Source organism: Pygocentrus nattereri, chromosome 9 (genome assembly GCF_015220715.1).
Source record: "Pygocentrus nattereri isolate fPygNat1 chromosome 9, fPygNat1.pri, whole genome shotgun sequence".
Taxonomy (NCBI): Eukaryota; Metazoa; Chordata; class Actinopteri; order Characiformes; family Serrasalmidae; genus Pygocentrus; species Pygocentrus nattereri.
Window position 1 is genome coordinate 43,703,363 of NC_051219.1, and position 22,000 is coordinate 43,725,362.

General features: G+C 45.2%; 1 protein-coding gene across 1 annotated transcript in view; it reads right to left on the reverse strand.

The window, feature by feature from the left end:
• ntsr1 (neurotensin receptor 1 (high affinity)) overlaps positions 1–4,628 on the reverse strand; it is a 68,739-nt gene extending 64,111 nt beyond the window's left edge. Inside the window, exon 1 of the mRNA XM_017700960.2 lies at positions 3,833–4,628. Within this exon, the coding sequence (XP_017556449.1) occupies positions 3,833–4,480 (648 nt within the window). The 5' untranslated portion in view covers positions 4,481–4,628. The remainder of the gene's footprint in view (positions 1–3,832) is intronic.
• Positions 4,629–22,000: the final 17,372 nt, after the last annotated feature.

Below are 22,000 nucleotides of genomic sequence, written 5' to 3' on the forward strand. Positions count from 1 at the left end.
GGACGCCACCTGTGCAGCAAGTCCAGTCGTGAAATTTCCTCACTACTAAATATTCCACAGTCGACTGTCAGTGGGATTATAACAAAGTGGAAGCGATTGGGAACGACAGCAACTCAGCCACGAAGTGGTCGGCCACGTAAAATGACAGAGCGGTCAGCGGATGCTGAGGGGCATAGTGCGCAGAGGTCACCGACTTTCTGCAGAGTCAATCACTACAGACCTCCAAACTTCATGTGGCCTTCAGATCAGCTCAAGAACAGCGTAGAGAGCTTCATGGAATGGGTTTCCATGGCCGAGCAGCTGCATCCAAGCCTTACATCACCAAGCGCAATGCAAAGCGTGGAATGCAGTGGAGTAAAGCGCCGCCACTGGACTCTAGAGCAGTGGAGACGGGTTCTCTGGAGTGACCAATCACACTTCTCCGTCACGTCTTCTCCGGTACTTGTCTGATTGCATTGTTCTGAGTGTAAAGTTTGGTGGAGGGGGGATCATGGTGTGGGGGTGTTTTTCAGGAGTTGGGCTCGGCCCCTTAGTTCCAGTGAAAGGAACTCTTAAAGCTTCAGCACCAAGAGATTTTGGACAATTTCATGCTCCCAACTTTGTGGGAGCAGTTTGGGGACGACCCCTTCCTGTTCCAACATGACTGCGCACCAGTGCACAAAGCAGGTCCATAAAGACACGGATGAGCCAGTTTGGTGTGGAAGAACTTGACTGGCCTGCACAGAGTCCTGACCTCAACCCCGTAGAACACCTTTGGGATGAATTAGAGCGGAGACTGTGAGCCAGGCCTTCTCGTCCAACATCAGTGTCTGACCTCACAAACGCTCTTCTGGAAGAACGGTCAGAAATTCCCATAAACACTCCTAACCCTTGTGGAAAGCCTTCCCAGAAGAGTTGAAGCTGTTATAGCTGCAAAGGGTGAGCCGACATCACATTAAACCCTATGGATTAAGAATGGGATGTCACTCAAGTTCATATGCATGTGAAGCCAGACGAGCGAATACTTTTGGCCATATAGTGTATATAATACTAAAAGTAATTAATAAGGTAAATATATGAACTATATCCTTCACAAAGATGAACATTTTAAGGATTATAAATACATTATTGCACATGAGTTACTGATTTGTTACACATGGGAATGATAATGAGTGTAAACATTGTAAATAGAAAAGCAAAATATCTCTCCGCTATTTTAGAAATACTGCACATGGAGTATTGATTATACTGCACACAGGAATTCCATAGGTTATGTTCTGTAGGTGTGTGAGGTCTAATGGGGGTGGAGGAAGGTTCTACTGGGAGCCGTGCTGGTGCTGGTTGTACAGTCTAGTAATCATAGCTAATATAATGTATTTCCAGTGTTATATCAGGTGCTGCTTCTAGTCTAATAAAGTACCTGATGCAACTTTTGTGTCTGTAGTTTCCCATCAGTCATAACGAATGAAGGGTATTTAGTGAGGATAAAACTTTTAGAAATGTTCTACATGAAAACACAGTTTGGGCACCTGAAATTTGTGTACTCACATGGCTGGAATTCAGGATTACATAGGTTAATCCAACAATGCACTTATTTTTCTAATTGCTGCTTAATACGATTGGGGATACGTGGTCCAGAGCTAAAGGGCTGTGATACTGGCAGCTCTTAAGGATGAGGCCTAATTTTAGGTCATTGTTTTCAGAAACATCCTGACATACTTCTGCACCCCACCCCCTTTGCTTTGGGTTGCAACAGCAGATCAACAACACGATGATAAATGGTTGGCAGTGAATCTTGTTGTCGATTGACATTTGTGCTGCCAATTTATATCACTCAGCCGAAAGAGGGCAACAGATGGCATTTTTGGCGTTTTTCAGTTTTGGATGTAATTTGAAAATACCTGTTGTCCTTTACGTTGCGTGTAAATGTAATGATGAATGGAGCAAAAGAAACGACCCAGAATGATCTGGAAAGACGTCTGGTTCCATTGACTTGCATTAAAAGTAGTGTAGGTTTTTTCCTTCTCCTGTAAAGTTCCCATTTTGGAGTTAAGAGGTTTCAGTGACAGTGATATTCAGGATTGGATACGACCCAAAAGTCAAAATTGTGGCAATTGCCCTGTAAAAATTCAACTTACATTTGCTGGTGCATGTACGTTTTTATTACCTGTACAAAGAATAATATACATATTGGGTCATTGTAGTTAGTCTGATGTAACCTGTCTTAGGAACACAAAACAGAAGTACTTCATTTTACTGTCCTGCATGGTTCTTTTTAATGGAACTTTTTGAAAAGGGTTCTATATAGCATTAAGATGGGTTCTGCATTGTTACAGTGCCAAGCTTGTAACTATAGAACCTATTTTGGTTCTATGCAGAACTTTTTCAAAAGCATATATACAGCAAATACATATCGCTCTTGTTGGAAAGGAAACCTCGTATCTCCAAAATGGGAACATTACAGGAGAAGGAAAAAACTTTACTTTACATGTAAGTCAATGGAACCAGACGTCTTTCCAAGTCACTTTGGGTCGTTTCCCTTGGTCTAAGTTTCATTAAATTTTTATGTAAAGGACAACAGGTATTTTCAATTTGTCAAAAACTGAAAAACATCAGGAGCTATATATATATATATATATATATATATATATATATATATAGATAGCACGTTCTATATCGATCTGAAAAGCCCTTTCATGACGCAAATAACCCTTTAATCAGGCAAAGTGTTTATCATGGTGAGTAAGTGATCATGGTTCTATGTTCAACTAGGCTCTTTACTAAAGAACCCTTGTAAAAACATCGTTTTATGTGTGTAGTCATGATAGCAGAACCCATTTTGGTGGTGCTAAACAGACCTTTTTAAAAAAGGCTCTATATAGAATTACACACCGGTCAGGCGTAATATTATGACCACCTCCTTGTTTCTACACTCACTGTCCACTTTATCAGCTCCACTTACTGTATAGCTGCACTCTGTAGTTCTACAGTTACAGACTGTAGTCCATCTGTTTCTCTGATACTCTGTTACCCTGTTCTTCAGTGGTCAGGACCCCCATGGACCCTCACAGAGCAGGTACTGTTTGGGTGGTGGGTCATTCTCAGCAACACTGACGTGGTGGTGGTGTGTTAGTGTGTGTTGTGCTGGTCTGAGTGGATCAGACACAGCAGTGCTGCTGGAATTTTTAAACACCTCAGTGTCACTGCTGGACTGAGAACAGTCCACCAACCAAAAATATCCAGCCGACAGTGTCCTGTGGGCAGCGTCCTGTGACCACTGATGAAGGACTAGAGGATGACCAACACAAACTGTGCAGTAGCAGATGAGCTGTCGTCTCTGACTTTACATCTACAAGGTGGACCGACAAGGTAGGAGTGTCTAATAGAGTGGACAGTGAGTGGACACGGTGTTTAAAAACTCCAGCAGCCCTGCTGTGTCTGATCCACCCGTACCAGCACAACACACACCCAAACAGTACCTGCTCTGTGAGGGTCCATGGGGGTCCTGACCACTGAAGAACAGGGTAACAGAGTATCAGAGAAACAGATGGACTACAGTCTGTAACTGTAGAACTACAGAGTGCAGCTATACAGTAAGAGGAGCTGATAAACTGGACAATAAGCATAGAAACAGGGAGGTGGTCATATGCCTGCTGTGCCTGACCGGTGCTGCTTGTCTTGGATTAATAGCACCGCAGTGTCTACACGGAACACAAGCAACAGGTGCTCTTAAACACGTTCGCTCGTGTTGATTGTGCGAGTCACGCGGTGCATTTTAATATCACAAACGCACGAATAATCCTGGTGAGATGCGTTCTAATAAGTCTGGAGAACGTCATGAGCCAGGGCTCACCTGCAGAACGCTCTTCGCCGTTGCCGTGGACACGATGGTGGTGCATATAGGCTCTCCGTCCACTGTGCGCTCGCCCATGGTGAAGAGCATCGGAGTGGCCAGCAGGAAGGCGGCTGCCCACATGCCGCTGATCAGCTTCTTGGTGCGGCTGCGCGACATGGCGCTCTTCGCCTTGAACGGGTGGCAGATGGCCATGTAGCGCTCCACGCTCAGGCTCGCGATGTTAAAGGCCGTGGCGTACGAGCAGCCGTCCCGCAGGAAGTAGTAGCCTTTGCACACGGCCTCGCCGAACGCCCACGGGTGGTGCACCCAGATGAAGTTGTAGAGCTCGATGGGCATGCTCAGCACCAGGATCAGCAGGTCGGACACGGCCAGGCTGGCCAGGTGGTAGTGCACGGTGCTCTGCAGGTTCTGCAGCGACTTCTTGGTCAGCAGCGTGTACAGCGTGATGGAGTTGCCCAGGCAGCCCACCGCGAAGAGCAGCACGTAGATGACGGTGACCAGCGCTTTGGAGTACACGTCCGTGTTCACGTCCAGGTCCTCCTGAGGCGCGGTAGCGTTGGCGTGGAACGGCGCCGAGTGGTTGGCCAGAAGTTGCTGCGTCAGGGCGCGCAACTTGGAGAAGTTCAGGGTTCCGTTCGCGTCCATGGCGCTCGGGTTCGTCCAGTTCGTCAGCAAGCTGAGCGACCGGTCAGCGGACTGCGCTCCAGGCGCATCTGGAGCGCGTCTGTTTGGATTAAAGGGTTGAAACAGAAGCGGAGGAGGAGGAGGAGGAGGCTGCTGCTGCGCTCTCCGTCTGAAGACGCTCTGGGTTGGAGAAGCTGGACCGCGCGCGCGCTTTTATATCTCGGGCGAGGAGGAGGAGGAGGAGGCGCGCTGCGTCCGAAACCTTGAGCGGTGACGCAGCGCCGTTGAAGCACTGCTGCGCTCTCCTTCCTCTCTTCCACATTTATTTGCAGCCAGGAATTGTCGTGTAGCCTTGACGACCTGAACAGGTCTACCAGTTTTATTTCCAGCGCTTTACAGAAACGCTGGACTTGGTAGAAAGTCTGGAAGGCAGATATACAGCAGTGGGCAAGAGGGGGCTACCCAAGCAGAGCTCTCACTCCACTGCAGTGCAGAGCTGGACGAAGAACACACACCAGGTACTGGAGTTAAAGTACATACCCAAGGTAAAATATCACTCCAGTAAAAGTCGAAGTTCCTCCCTTTAGACCTCCACTTGAGTAAAAGTACTAAAGTATTTCCCTTCAAATGTACTTAAGTATAAAGTAAAAGTACTAAAAGAGTAATTCTGGCTCTGATGTCCTGTTATCATTTTTATAACCAGACTGGCTTCATGAACTCATTTCAAACTTTCATGAAGAATGGATCAAAAGAAACGGCCCAAAATTGATTAGAAACATGTCCGGTTCCATTGACTTCCACTAAAAGTAAAGCAGGTTTTTTCCTTCTCCTGTAAAGTTACCATTATTGAGATACAAGGTTTTGTTCCGACAACAACGATATATCTACCTATTCTAATTTAGATGCTTGTACAATGTTCCAAAAAAGTTGGGACAGTTGCATGTTGATCACTGTGTTGCAACACTTTTCCTGTTAACAGTGTTCAGTAATCATTTGGACACTGAAGGCAATTGTTGTAGTTGTGAGAGTGAAATTTGTCCCATGTGTTGCTTCAAATCTACATCTGGTGTGAATTATTTCCAGAAACTCGTCAGACCAGAGCACACGTTTCCACTCTGTGTCAGCGCATCTCAGAAGAGCTTTAGCCCAGAGAAGTTGGCAGCGTTTCTGTCTTAACTTGCATTTGTGGATGCGATGTGACTGTGTGTTTACTCACAAGGCTTTCCTGAAGTTTTCCCAAGCCCATGTGGTTAGTTCTGTCAAGGGAGGGATCAAAGGTCCAAGGCATTCGATGCCGGTTTTCGGCCTTACGCACAGCGATTTCTCCAGATCCTCTATCTTTTAACAATGTTATGGACGGTAGACGGTGAAATTCCTGAATTCCTTGCAGTCGTGTGTTAAGAAACATCGTTCTTACGCTGTTGTACTATTTCCTCACGGTTTTATGCAAAGAGTTTTTTTTGGGAATGCTTCTTTTATACCCAATCGTGAAAGCATCATCTGAGGAAGGTCCAAAGCAGGTGTTTGTGGTCATTTCTTCCATTGCCCTGTCCCAACTTTTTTGGGATGTGTTACAGGCATCAAATTTGGATTCAGTGTATATTTACAAAAATCAATAAACAATAAAATAGTGAATTTGTTTGTTTGTGCTGTTTTTAGTTAAATAGTTAGTTAAAAAATAGTTAAAATAGTTCAAAGTTTAATACACAGTACTGTGTGAAAGTCTGAGGCACCCAAGACCTGTTTATTTGCATAGTTTGTGTTTATTTGCTGAGAAAAGTGTTATTTGAATAAACAAAATTTAGAGAATATTAATTAATAATGATTTTATTTATGTGTGTAAAATAAACAGTGATTTTCTGGATGTTGGTGTGTTTGTTTAACCATCTCCAAGCCTCTCCTCCTCGAGGACGTCCAGTATTATATGTAGTTAAAAAGCAGCTCCTGGTTTGACCAATCAGTGCTCAGTAAATTGAGCTCATGATGTCATTGATGATATTAACGAGTCTCTGTGGCGGCTGTGAAGGTGTCCAGGAAAAATATGGACCCAAGAAATTCTTGTTACTTTTTATAGTTTTTCTGTTTATTTGAATTATGAATACGACTTTATTCTAATGTATATTGTGATAAACTCACTACTGAGGTCAACTGGTTAAACATTTGCTCAGATCCCTAAAACTTTCACACAGGACTGTATAATCACTGCTTTCTGCTTTTATTTGCATTTTAATTCTTTTTTCCATAGAAATGACTGATCTGTGCGTAAAGGGGGGCTATTATTCAGAGTTCACTGAAGGGTGAGTTTGCATATTAGCCGTCTCAGAGGTGGTGAGTGACAGCGAAAGGGGCACTTAAGGATCTAATTTTTTTTGTGCGCAAGTTGAAACCAACAAAATGCACTTTCAGAAGAGCGGTACCACTTTAAAGAAAAAAAAACGTTAGACTATGAATAGTAATTTTAGTCAAGCTATTACTAATCAGGTGCAGAAGGAAAAAAAAACTCCTGAAATAAGAAAATGGCCTAAAAGTCCAGTTGAAATGCTGGACATGCCTATTACACAGAATATGCTGCTCATTTCTATAATGACATCATATTTCCCACACCTAAACTCCGCCCCCACAGAGCCGTAAATGACATCATTAGAGCTGGGCAGTGAGGATAATCATGTCCGTGATGTGCGTATGCATGGGTTTGCATGTTGGCTGGGGCGGTGGGAGGGATAGAGGAGGATGAATGGGAATGAGCTGGCATTCAGGATTCTGCTGCCAGCTTCATCTCCTTATAGTGCCTCATCTGTAATTAAATCAGTCTGGATGTACCAGGATGGGGCTGGGCTCTGCGCTCTCTTTGTGTGAAGCCAGACTCATAGACGTGGTCATTATGTGGCCGAAATTCAATATTCTAAATTGCTTTGATTGAGATCTCGTTCGGATTCAGAGCCGAAAGCCTTGTCCATTGTGTGCTTGAAGATGACACCATCATTGTTTTGAATATGCTTACAAACAAGTGACTGTGTCAAGCTGTGGATTGCATGGGCATTGTGGGTGTGTCAGAGGGTTAGATGGTTTTTATGGACCTACATTGACTGAACCCTAAAGTACTTCGTCCAAGTGGCTCATTCACTGGCAAGTCACCAAGTCGTTTCTGTCGGGGGGGATAGCGTGAGGCCTCGGGCTAAAAACATGAGCTGATTACATGAAAGTATTCACTACATTATTTACTGTATAGTATTTTACACACAGTGCTCCGTTATAAACTTTGTAGTTCTACAGTTACAGACTGTAGTCCATCTGTTTCTCTGATACTCTGTTCTTCAGTGGTCAGGACCCCGATGGACCCTCACAGAGCAGGTACTGTTTGGGTGGTGGGTCATTCTCAGTGCTGCAGTAACACTGACGTGGTGGTGGTGTTAGTGTGTGTTGCGCTGGTGCGAGTGGATCAGACACAGCAGCGTTGCTGGAGGTTTTAAACACCTCACTGTCACTGCTGGACTGAGAAAAGTCCAACCAAAAGTGTCCTGAGGGCAGCGTCCTGTGACCACTGACAAACTGTGCAGCAGCAGATGAGCTGTCGTCTCTGGCTTTACATCTACAAGGTGGACCGACAAGGTAGGAGTGTCTAATAGAGTGGACAGTGAGTGGACACAGTGTTTAAAAACTCTGTCTGTCTCTGGTGTTTCATTGTCTTATGTGCAACACCAATGAGGATCGGTAACACCAGTGACTCCCATGGAGAGACAGAAAAGTGGATATTTCTGTAGAATGACCCCGAAATAACTCATGTCGGTGTTTTAGCTCCGTTCATTTTTGGAGAAGTTTAGCCTGTTTCTGTTTGAGCTTTGGCTCGTGGTGTCATGGTGGTTAAGTGTTTGTCACAATTCCTAGTCGGTTTAGGATGACGGTGAAGAAGGAAGCCTGTTAAGATATCTGAAGCTACACGATGTGTCTGATCTGTCTGGAGAACGACAGAAAGGAGTGCTCAAGGTGTGTGATAGAACCCTTAGAGGCACTTATGACTGGAGCTGCAGATTTAGGAGAGTAATCAGGTGCTGGGTAGAGCAAAGCTGCCTCTGAGGATCAGACACCAGACATCAGCGGAAGGGAAAGTGTAGCAATGTCAAGGTGCAGGAGGTAATTTAAAAGAGATGAAATTTGTGGTGGAAGATTTTAGGTTATTTCTTGAAGAAAAAAGCCTGATACTCCCAGATTAGAACAGACAGTTCAGGCCTCCGTAAATATCGCATCATAAACGGTGCTGACGTGGTGGTGGTGTGTTAGTGTGTGCTGTGCTGGTACGAGTGGATCAGACACAGCAGTGCTGCTGGAGTTTATAAACACTGTGTCCACTCACTGTCCACTCTATTAGACACTCCTACCTTGTCGGTCCACCTTGTAGATGTAAAGTCAGAGACGACAGCTCATCTGCTGCTGCACAGTTTGTGTTGGTCATCCTCTAGTCCTTCATCAGTGGTCACAGGACGCTGTCGGCTGGATATTTTTGGTTGGTGGACTGTTCTCAGTCCAGCAGTGACACTGAGGTGTTTAAAAACTCCAGCAGCACTGCTGTGTCTTATCCACTCGTACCAGCACAACACACTAACACACCACCACCACGTCAGTGTTACTGCAGTGCTGAGAATGACCCACCACCCAAATAGCACCTGCTCTGTGAGGGTCCATGGGGGTCCTGACCACTGAAGAACAGGGTAACAGAGTATCAGAGGAACAGATGGACTACAGTCTGTAACTGTAGAACTACAGAGTGCAGCTATACAGTAAGTGGAGCTGAGAAAATGGACAATGAGCGTAGAAACAATGGGGTGGTCATTATGTTAGGCCTGACCGGTGTATATTGTGTTCATATGGAAGTGATGTACCCATTTGAATAGCGTAATTTCACTGCATCACTTTTTCAGTATGTGTAAATTGACCATCCACTTCAGATGTAAGAAAAAATAACTAAATTGCTTTTCCAGTTGTGGAGTGGACGACATAAGCCTTTAACGTCTGCTCACGTAATAACGTCCACGCGATAATGACCCTCAAACAAGGAAAGATAATCCAGCGCGGCAGATGACGGAATTGCATCAGGAAGTGCTTAATGGTTAAAGCTGTAGCCAGGCTCGTCACGGAGCAAAGCCGCTTCCACTGACTGAACAGCCCCAGGCATGCGTCCAGCCAGTGGACAGTTCAGCGGACAAGCTTCTAATGTGTCTCGCTCTGCAATAACGTTTCATTTTCTCTCCTCACGCTGCCTGGGGTTAATGTTTGTCTCTCCCAGCGGGTGGACAGACATATCATCTCGATGTCTCGTGCCATCGTATAACCCGCATTGTGCTTCTTTCAGGGGGGAAAAGTTCAGCCCTTTTTAAATGAGAAGTCTGGAAGATGTGTGGCTTGATTTATGTAGGAGGACACAAATCGCAGGCGCTCTCCAACATCCTTCTTAATGAAAGGCTGCTCCGTTTAGCCCTTGGCCGGATTGACTGACAAATGGGAGTTCTTGTTTAAATGGAAGAGCCTCCGGAGTGAGTTCACTGTATAAGAGAGAGGCCAGTGTCAGGCTGGAAGTGTCTTCTGCTAGGCTGATGTTTCTTCATATAAATAACATGAATTTGGGCAGGATGCTGCTTTAAATGTCACTCTGCATTGGTAACACTGTAAATAACACTGTAGTAGGGTTTAGTATCGCTCAAACTAGTAAGAGCTAGGCCACATTCACAAAGGACATTTCGGCATCCGTCCAAAAAAAATATAAGCTTTACCACTTTTGAGAAATGAGTGAATTCATTCAGCAGCGCATTGAAAACATACAAGAGGTCTGGGCTAAGCCTTGTGTAAAAACACACATTTCTTTACAGCGGTGCTGATAGAAACCCCACATCCTGTTGTCTACAACACAAATAGAGCCTTTTAATTAAAATACAGGATGATTCGAAAAGATTCGTCCAGTTTCAAAGCACGATGTTGTTACAACCGTGAGGCGCCGAGGAGCCAATCACAGTCCAACTGTAAGAGGGGGTCATAGAGTTTCTGACCGGCTCCTTCAGTCTGAGAGGAGTTGAGACCCCTGAGCAGAACGTTCTGTGTTCTCCACGTCAATGAGAGTGAATCCGTCAGAACTGAGCAGCCTGATTTTCATCAGCAGTGAAGCTCCAGCAGCTCAGAGCGTTCGGCGCTGGTTCCACAGCACTGGATGATCTCCGAAATCCCACTGAAAGAGCCGTGAGAGCAGCGACGCCCGACTTTGGTGGTGTTGTATTGCATGGCACAGAGTTCTGTGTTTAACTCTGTTCCTTTTCTCTCTGTATCTACACTGACTTTTGTTTCTAGCAGTATCTGGCCTCAGGACCGTCTTTCTCTCTAACCTACTGGTAACTAGCAAAGATACTTTCTCTAGACAGACAAAGCTCTTCTTGTATGTCGCTCTGGATAAGAGCGTGAAAGAATGGGTCGCTCTCAGGAGCTCAGTGAATTCCAGCATGGTACCGTGATCGAACGCCACCTGAGCAACAAGTCCAGTCCAATACAACACTGAGTGAGTTCCACTCGCGAACTATGGTGGGAGGGGACGGTGAAGCAAATTACTGGTTAATATTATTGTCCCGGCCCTCTGGTACACCATGACGTAATCAAAACTGAGGAGACATTTTCGAAGTCACTCCACGGATTCGATTATGAAAACATGATTTTCTATTTTAAATGGCATGGCCTGCTGAGCTGCGCGTAATATGACCAGGGCCATGAACTAACAAGGTAAAAAAAGGTCAGTTTTGACAATCAGGTTGACTTACAGGTTAAATGTATGCATTTGATCTGTAACCCAATAGTCCTGTACACTCACTGACCGTGTGTCACAAGCTCTTCGAATAGATCTTTAGAGTTGAGTTGGGTTGTGCAGCTCTGGAGCTGACAGCGGTCGTTAGTTTCACCCGTATCTTGCTCGGTGCTGATGTGACTGACCGAAGCCCCGGCCCTGGTGTCTCGTATTGGCTACACATGATTACACAGTGTACGTTGAGTCAGGTTCTGCTCAAAATAGCATAAAGCTGAATCCAGGGCTGTTGTTTGGGCCAACCAGGTGGGTATGTCAGGGGATATGTTCTACTGAAAGGACTGGTTTGCATGTTGGGATGCAGTATATCATGAAAAATGCTTGAATATGTAGTCAGAGTAGTGTATCTTGGGCATACTGGAAAAAAAAACAGCTTTTCTCAGCAGCTGGGCTGGAATTTTCATGCATTGCCATCATCCATCAACACAAAAAATGACCTTGTGAATGAAGCCGTAGGCAGAAGCAGACTTTACCTCTATGAATGTCTGAGTGAAGGAGTAGTTCTACAGTCCTCCCAGTATACATACACTCACTGTCCACTTTATCAGCTCCACTGACCGTATAGCTGCACTCTGTAGTTCTACAGTTACAGACTGTAGTCCATCTGCTTCTCTGATACTCTGTTACCCTGTTCTTCAGTGGTCAGGACCCCCATGGACCCTCACAGAGCAGGTACTGTTTGGGTGGTGGATCATTCTCAGCACTGCAGTAACACTGACGTGGTGGTGGTGGTGTGTTAGTGTGTGTTACGCTAGTCAGAGTGGATCAGACACAGCAGTGATGCTGGGGTTTTTAAACACTGTGTCTACTCACTGTCCACTCTATTAGACACTCCTACCTGGTCGGTCCACCTTGTAGATGTAAAGTCAGAGACGACAGCTCATCTGCTGCTGCACAGTTTGTGTTGGTCGTCCTCTAGTCCTTCATCAGTGGTCACAGGACGCTGTTGGCTGGATATTTTTGGTTGGTGGACTGATGTGTCTGATCCACTTAGACCAGCACAACACACCCTAACGCACCACCACCACGTCAGTGTCACTCACCTTTTTTCTGCTTGAGGATTTAACATTCCCCAGATTCGTATTAAATAAATCATTGCGAAGTGTAAAATGTCAGTTTTAATGAAATGACATTAATATTAAAAGAGAGCATTGAAATGTCTAAAGTAGCTCAGTAAAAATCAGATGCTCACCAATATCAGTCATATTGAAGCACTTCGATCATTTTGTTTTATGTATGAAGAAGCTTCTTGCATTCCAAAAATCCTCAGGGCTCCGAATTCATCCTGTTTTCAACACGAGCCATGACCGAGTTCTCTAGATAAAACCCCAGCTCATTTCTGCAGGTCATTTGACCGTGACTGTTAAATTATTTCGGACAGATAAGGAGTACTTCATGCTGACGGAATAGATGCATCATATGAAAACTGTAATTTCATTTTATTGTTGTCTTACAACAGAGATAAATATGATTATTGATGAGCCTGATGTAATTTATTGATAGTGACATAGAGGAATGGAACTGAAATTGTCTTAAGGACTGCTCATATATCACCATCATCTTCATAACCTTTCGCAGTTATGAATTTGGGCTCAAGTAGAAATCATTTCATTGATCTTAATGTATGCCTGACGTCCATAGCTGCACTATATTGCCAGAAGTTTTAAGTCACCCATCCAAATCACTGAGTTCAGGTGTTCCAGTCACTTCCATGGTCACAGGTGTATAAAGCCGAGCCCCTCGGCCTGCAGACTGCTTCTACAGACATTAGTGAAAGAATGGGTCGCTCTCAGGAGCTCAGTGAATTCCAGCGTGGTACCGTGATCGGACGCCACCTGTGCAGCAAGTCCAGTCGTGAAATTTCCTCACTACTAAATATTCCACAGTCAACTGTCAGTGGGATTATAACAAAGTGGAAGCGATTGGGAACGACAGCAACTCGGCCACGAAGTGGTCGGCCACGTAAAATGACAGAGCGGTCAGCGGATGCTGAGGGGCATAGTGCGCAGAGGTCACCAACTTTCTGCAGAGTCAATCACTACAGACCTCCAAACTTCATGTGGCCTTCAGATCAGCTCAAGAACAGCGCAGAGAGCTTCATGGAATGGGTTTCCATGGCCGAGCAGCTGCATCCAAGCCTTACATCACCAAGCGCAATGCAAAGCGTGGAATGCAGTGGTGTAAAGCGCCGCCACTGGACTCTAGAACAGTGGAGACGTGTTCTCTGGAGTGACCAATCATGGTTCTCCGTCTGGAAATCCGATGGATGATTCTGGGTTTGGTGGTTGCCAGGAGACGGTACTTGTCTGACTGCATTGTGCTGAGTGTAAAGTTCGGTGGAGGGGGGATCATGGTGTGGGGTTGTTTTTCAGGAGTTGGGCTCGGCTCCTTAGTTCCAGTGAAAGGAACTCTTAAAGCTTCAGCACCAAGAGACTTTGGACAATTTCACGCTCCCAACTTTGTGGGAACAGTTTGGGGACGGCCCCTTCCTGTTCCAACATGACTGAGCACCAGTGCACAAAGCAGGTCCATAAAGACGTGGATGAGCCAGTTTGGTGTGGAAGAACTTCACTGGCCTGCACAGAGTCCTGACCTCAACCCCATAGAACACCTTTGGGATGAATTAGAGTGGAGACTGTGAGCCAGGCCTTCTCGACCAACATCAGTGTCTGACCTCACAAATGCTCTTCTGGAAGAACGGTCAAAAATTCCCATAAACACTCCTAACCCTTGTGGAAAGCCTTCCCAGAAGAGTTGAAGCTGTTATAGCTGCAAAGAGTGGGGCGACATCATATTAAACCCTATGGATTAAGAATGGGATGTCGCTCAAGTTCATATGCATGTGAAGCCAGACGAGCGAATACTTTTCGCAATGCAGTGTAGACAGTTAACGTGAAGTGTACACTCTAAGCTCGAAAAATCGACGACAACCTCGTGCTGGCAGCTGTCAAAGAACAGAAGGAGGGCTTTTTACAGTTTGTTAGCTGCAGTAAATCATTGTTTGTCAAATGCCACACCATTAAAGCTATAAATGAGCTCATTTACTCATTCACCTGTGCTCCTGCTCCCTCCTTCCTCTGACTGTGAATGTTCACTCTCCCTGTGAGATGCACCAGCAGTGACTGCCGCTGCTCTTTGACTCCTTTTGTCTGATTGCCTTCGAAATGGCACATGGTATTTCCTCCCTTTCTAAAGGTTTCGCAGCTGCATGAATAATTAAATTAGAATACTTTTGGTTGTTAAGAGCCACATGTGGCCACAAGTTTAAAGTGGTAAGCTCTGCTCCCCATGCCACTATTATGATGTGGGCTTCTAAATACAGAATATTTTATACAGGCATTAATGCCACCCTGAGGTCAGTGCCACCTGCGGGCCATTCCACAAGAACTGGACAGATGGTGGTGAAAGAATACAGATGTGAGTAAGAGGAAACACATGTGACTTTTCCTTCTAAGCTTTTTCTGAAAGTAACATTGTTGGTTATTCTCGGATCTGGATGTGACCTCAGCATTAGCCTTTAGATCAGGGGTGCGCAAGCCGGTGCACTTACCTGCTCCAACACACCTGATTATACTTATCTGTCAATTGCCAAGTTTAGCGAATGTGTTTGAGTGGGGGAACTTCCAAACTGCTGAAAACTGACCCCCCAGGACTGATGTTGGACGAGAAGGCCTGGCTCACAGTCTCCGCTCTAATTCATCCCAAAGGTGTTCTATGGGGTTGAGGTCAGGACTCTGTGCAGGCCAGTCAAGTTCTGCCACACCAAACTGGCTCATCCACGTCTTTATGGACCTGCTTTGAGCACTGGTGCGCAGTCATGGTGGAGCGGGAAGGGGTCGTCCCCAAACTGTTCCCACAAAGTTGGGAGCAGGAAATTGTCCAGAATCTCTTGTTGCTGAAGCTTTAAGAGCTCCTTTCACTGGGACTAAGGGGCCGAGCCCAACTCCTGATAAACAACCCCACACCATAATCCCCCCTCCACCAAACTTTACACTCGGCACAATGAAGTCAGACAAGTACCGTCTCCTGGCAACCGCCAAACCCAGACTCGTCCATCGGATTGGCAGATGGAGAAGCGTGATTGGTCACTCCAGAGAACACGTCTCCACTGCTCTAGAGTCCAGTGGCGGCTCTTTACACCACTGCATTCCACGCTTTGCACTGCGCTTGGTGATGTAAGGCTTGGATGCAGCTGCTCAGCCATGGAAACCCATTCCATGAAGCTCTCTACGCTGTTCTTGAGCTGATCTGAAGGCCACATGAAGTTTGGAGGTCTGTAGTGATTGACTTTGCAGAAAGTCGGTGACCTCTGCGCACTATGCCCCTCAGCATCCGCTGACCGCTCTGTCATTTTACGTGGCCGACCACTTCGTGGCTGACGTTGCTGTCGTTCCCAATCGCTTCCACTGTGTTATAATCCCACTGACAGCTGACTGTGGAATATTTAGTAGTGAGGAAATTTCCCGACTGGACTTGCTGCACAGGTGGCGTCCGATCACGGTACCACGCTGGAATTCACTGAGCTCCTGAGAGCGACCCATTCTTTCACTAATGTCTGTAGAAGCAGTCTGCAGGCCGAGGGGCTCGGCTTTATACACCTGTGGCCATGGAAGTTACTGGAATACCTGAATTCAATTATTTGGATGGGGGAGTGAAAACATTTTTGAAATATAACGTATACGACTGCATTAATACAGAACTTACAAGTGCAATTGTTTTCCTTGTGGTCCTCTGAAAGACATCAAGACGTCAAATTGTCAGGCAAAAAACAACGAAAAGTAGAATAAAGTCAAAGATTTCTTTGCAGCGTTTTAAAGCTACTCTCCTCTTGTAATTGTTTGAGAGAAAGATGTTGTTTTTTCCATGTAATTGCAGCTGTGTGTATAAATGTGTTTTTAGCAGTCAAGCTGTTAAATTGGTTACGTCCTTGTCTCCCTCCATCTGCATAGTTGTGAAGATCTTTTACTGCGCTAAAATAGTTAAAGGGAAACGCCACCAATTTTACAAAATTTATTAGTCACTTAGTGGTTCAGATATAAGCAAAATCTTTCAGAGTAGTTTGGTGTGAAATGCGCTTTTCTAGAGAAATTTACAGTCGGAATTGTTCACCATTATAGTACTAGGAACCAAACGTCTGTATGTCCACACTACCAATATCACCGTCTGCCCTCCAAAATGACCGGTGAACTTACAGGTGTCTGTACGGTTTTATATGTTAGGCTGATGGTAAAATGGTGCTAATTTCAAAACAATACGTTTTCTTTGGGTGCTAGAAACCATAACGTCCAGAATGCAGAGTCTCTCTCTCTCTCTCTCTCTCTCTCTCTCTCTCCCTCTCCCTCTCTCCCCCCCCCCCCCTCTCTCTCTCTCTCTCTCTTGCTCTCTCTCTCTCAATATCTCTCTCACTCTCTCCCTCTCTCTCTCTCTCTCTCTCTCCCTCTCTCTCCCTCTCTCTCCCCCTCTCTCTCCCCCTCTCTCACTCACTCTCTCTCTCTCACTCTCTCTCCCTCACTCACTCTCTCTCACTCTATCTCACTCAATATCTCTCTCTTGCTCTTTCTCTTTCTCTCTCGCTTTCTCTCGATCTCTCTCAAGATCTCTCTCGCTGTTTCTCTTTCTCTATCGCTCTCTCTTGCTCTCTCTCTCACTCACTCTTTCTCTCTCACTATCTGTCTCGCTTTCATTCACTCTCTCACTATATCTCTCACTATCTCTCTCTCTCTCGCTCTCACTCTCTCTCTTTCTTGCTCTCTCTCTTATTAGTCCCACAATGGGGAAATTTCACCTCCGCATTTAACCCGTCCATGAAGTGAAACACCACATACACACTAGTGAATAGACACACACACAGACTAGGGGGCAGTGAGCACACTTGCCCGGTGCGGTGGGCAGCCCTATCCACGGCGCCTGGGATGCAGTTGGGGGTTAGGTGTCTTGCTCAAGGACACCTCAGTCATGTGCCGTCAGCTCTGGGTATCGAACCAGCGACCTTCCGGTCACGAGGCTGGTTCCCTAACCTCCAGCCCACGACTGCCCCCATGACTGCCCCATGACTGCCCCCACGACTGCCCCCACACTGGGGCAGATAGTTTGAGTTTATGCACTAGGGGCAGCGTTGCGTCACACTGTGTCAGAAAAACTGAAGTTATTCATCAGAGGAGCTGTGATAGATCACAGTTGCACCTCGCTGTCCTTCCCCATAAACCGGTACATTCACTGCGTCCTTCTGCATCAGCACCGGCGAGTCCAGGCTCTCTCTCTTCCTCCCTATTGTCTCTCTCTTCTTCAAGCCGCTGAAAGTCATTTGTATATTCTGGTTTGTCAATTTGGCTCTATGACATTTTGGAAACTGACCTTTTCGAAGGCCTCCACAAATTTTGCCATCTTCCAAAATAGGTCAGAAAACCGTGAATAGACGGTCCTCAGATGCTGCTACAGGTGCTGTATCTGATTCAGTTTCCCCCTCAAATTCACACTCGCGTGGACAAATCAGGCCCTCGGGCAGCGCACGAACTGAACAGGTAACACCAAGTGACACCAGAACTACAGCAAGCGAACAGGTTCAAAAAACGATTGAACGGCCATGTGTTCTCACCCAATCCCCAATATGAATTCGCTCAAGGTAACGGCGTAACTGAGATTCCACGAAACATATTATTTTCAATTCGACTACACAGCAAACCGTACAGACAAATACTCTTTGTACTGTTCGTCACTGATTGGGTGAATACAGCTGCTATTCAAACCTTTTTTTTTAACCTTTTTGCACATTACAAGATCAAACCATGAAATTCGAGCTGGGCGGGGGATCTATTTTCACTTAACAGTGGTGTGTGTGTGTGTGTGTGTGTGTGTGTGGAGTCTTTGACATTTAAAAAGCACCAAATTGACTGAGCCTGTATCTCTCCTGCAATTACTCAGCCAGAGAGAAAGAGGAACAGAGACCTCTGAGTCTGATTGACAAAAAGCCTTAAAGGCTTCAGCTGCGGTAGCCCTTATCAGGCACTGTATCACAGGCGTCGTCCTGCGGTGCATAAAACTCCAAATTAATACGATCATTTCATCAGACCTTCTCATTACCATGCTTTCGTCTGCAAAGCCTGGCACATTCACACTGTTTTCCCTCGGTTGCCGTGCGGTGCAGCCCACCTGTTCAGACGAGGCTGCGTAGAACCTACACCTGTCTGTCACAGCAGATCGCAGAACCTTTTCTCTACAGGCTACAAGGCCCTCCGTTGGAACAGATGAGGCCATCAAAGGGAAAACAATACTATCGAAGGGTCAGCGAGCTATAATGTATGGCTAGTATGTAGAAACATGACCACCAGGCCTTTGAGGTTGTTGGACATCCCATTCCGAATATATGGACATTAATAGGGTGTTGCCCCCTCCTTCTGTGGCTATAACGGCATCAGATCTTCTGGATAGGCTTTCCGCCAGATATTGGAGTGTGTCTGTGGAAATTTGTGCTCCGCATTTGTGATATAGAAAATATAGGCGCTCGTAATAGACCGTGAAAGATTACATCGTGGGTGCACAACTCCGGTCCTGGAGGGCCGGTGTCCAGCACGGCTTGGTGATGTACCTGTAAAAGTAGAAGTTCCTCCCTTTAGACCTCCACTTGAGTAAAAGTACTAAAGTATTTGCCTTCAAATGTACTTAAGTATAAAGTAAAAGTACTAAAAGAGTAATTCTGGCTCTGATGTCCTGTTATCATTTTTATAACCAGACTGGCTTCATGAACTCATTTCAGGTGAAAGTCCTCCAGCGTCTCTCTTGGTAAACCAGTCTTTTAATAGAACGTCATTAATTAGTGACGCTGACGTCTATTAAAATGATCAGAAGCACAAAACACTGAAGGTAAACAGTTTCCATCAGGGAGAACCGAGTGGCTCTGAAATCACTTTTTACACACAAGCAAAGTTTCAGTTTCAGATTTATTTACAACTTAGTTCCAAGTTTAAGTTGAATAAAAACTGGCTTTAAACTCAGGATCACAGATGAGCTCCTTTACTGTGTTGATCTGTAGGCGTCTGTTCATAAACATAAACCAGCCCAAACTCATTTACTATAAAATGAAATGGTGTTTGTAGAAATTCAGAAAAAAGCCGCGTCAGTCTCGACTGCATATGTGGACATATTTCTATATTGTGCTCTATTTACCCACAAAGTCAAGAGCAGTATGTTATATCGGTTGACTAATTCTTTGATGTGTGATTGTCAGTCAGTGTTTGAATTAACCCAGTCCTGCTTTACCTGCTACAGTGGCCTAAGTATAGTGTGGATATGCTTGCAGTGGGTAGCTGTGCCCTGATTGATGCGCTTGCTTTGCAAGCCGGGGACTGTAATGCAGCGCATTGTGAAACAATATTAAGGGAAAATTTAAGTACTTTTTCTGGGCTGGATAGGATTGTGTGGCGGGCCTGATGATAAAACTTATTTTTTGCTCAGAAAATCAACAAAGCATGCGATTTGACTCTAAATGATCCAAAATTGCTTGGAGAATTTACATTATGCACCTGTCAGAGTGGGGAACTGAAGTGTTGACCCACATAGAAGCCCTTACAGTTCAAGGGGTTAAATGAAAGTGGCAGTAATTGCGGAGGGCAGTGTGGGTTAAATTTACCGCCTTTAAAGTTGTTCGTATTCGTCTATTTGGCTTTTCAGCACCTGAGAGTGAGTCATCAGTCAGTGTAATATATCATAATCCCTGTGACTCACCCGCCGTACTATAGACTCACATTAGCGCTTAATGACTGTGATCAGCCGGTGTAAAATAAAGCTTCTTCAGTGACGGAACCTGCACTGAAGTAATGTAGTCTGTCCCGTTTTGATACTATAGAGCAGCCAGGTCCTCCGTCCCACCCGCTGCATCCATCCATCTTCCCTCATTGCTTTCCCTTTTTCTTCCATATTATATTGCTATGCCTTAATGGCCACCACTATACCCTATTAATCAGCATGGCAACTGTATTACCTTGTATTCATTTGCTGCTCTGTCTCTTGGGCATCTCTATCTCTCTCTCTCTTTTTTTCCCTCTTTCACACTTTGCCAGCTGGGTTTGCACACTATGGAATTAGACCTCCGCATTTAACCCATCCATGCAGTGAAACACCCAGATGCATGCACACACACTAGGGGGCAGTGAGCACACTTGCCCAGAGCAGTGGGCAGCCCTATCCACGGTGCCCTGGGAGCAACTGGGGGTTAGGCGTCTTGCTCAAGGGCACTTCAGTCAGGGACCGTCAGCCGAGGGGATGGAACCTGCAGCCTTCCGGTCACAGGGCTGGCTCCCTAACCTCCAGCCCACGACTGGCCATGAACAGGTGGTACATGTTCATAATCATAATTATCTCTGAACGATCACCTGCCTCTTACTCGCGTCATGGACTCCTTTAGAAACTCTGCCGTCGCAGAGGGACGAGTCTGAGAAAGTTGGGATAGAATTAAATCACAATTAAATGTGACTCATTCGACAGCCCTGCAATCATATGGTTTTCTTCTATATTTGTAAGCAGCAACGCTTTGCTGTATTTGCTGTATGCAAGAGATAGGCGGTCAAGTTCACGCCAACATGAACACGATGCACCTGACAAGGCAGTCAATGCTGCCAAGCACAAACACAGAGATAAGCTGGAGCCACACTTCTCCTCAAAAGACTGCTCCTCCATCTGGAAGAGGCTCACTATTAATTCCAAACCACAAGCCTCAAATGTTGCAGGAGACCACCTACTCCCAATCCAGCCGAATAACTTTTACTCAAGATCTGAGACTTTTACCTTTTCCTCGTCCCCAGCCTGGATGCAGTCAGACCACAACATGCTGTCTGCAGCCTCTCTACCTCACCCCTGCCAATTGTGCAGGGCTTAATTTGTAAATGCTGAGGTCTCATAGCACCAAGTAGTGATGGATTTAACAAGCAAAAGAGATGCATCATACATGTAGCTCAGTTTTTCCCTGTAACACTGCATGTCATGACTAACCAGTGTGTTAACAGGTTCTTAAGCATTGAACGTTCTCGTGTGTTTCCCCAAACATGATTCACTTCACCAGCCGCTGGATTTTCTCAGCCTTATTGAATTCTTATAAGGGATGAACAGCATTGATGTTGTTTTTATTACCATTTCATGTCCAAACAGGGGTGAAAGTGTCTGCCTGCACATGGTGACACATCATTGTTCTATATACAAACGTCAAGAGACCACTTATAATTTTTTAAATTTTCTGTCAAAATGGCCAGTAAGTACAGATTATTCATTTTTCAGCACCAGCCAAAAAAAAATCTGAAAACACAATTAACAGAAAATTAAACAGAGGTCTCAACAACTAAATGGAATATAAAATCTTGCTGTATTTAGTTTGACCACCCTTTGATCTCACTAGTGCGAAACACTAGTGCAATCACATTTTAAATACTATAGCCTATGTAGGTTTATGTATGTATCGTATCTCCGAAATGGTAACTTTACAGGAGAAGGAAAAAACCTTCTTTATTTTCAATGTAAGTCAATGGAACCAGAATTTTTCCCAAGTCATTTTGGGTCATTTCTGTTGGACCATTCATCATGAAATTTACACACAGTGTAAAAGACAATAGGCTTTTTAAAATCATGACAGAAACTGAAAAATGACAAAAATGGAGATACAAGGTTTTGTTCTGATAACAGCGATATGCAAATATACAGTACTGTGTGAAAGTTTTAGG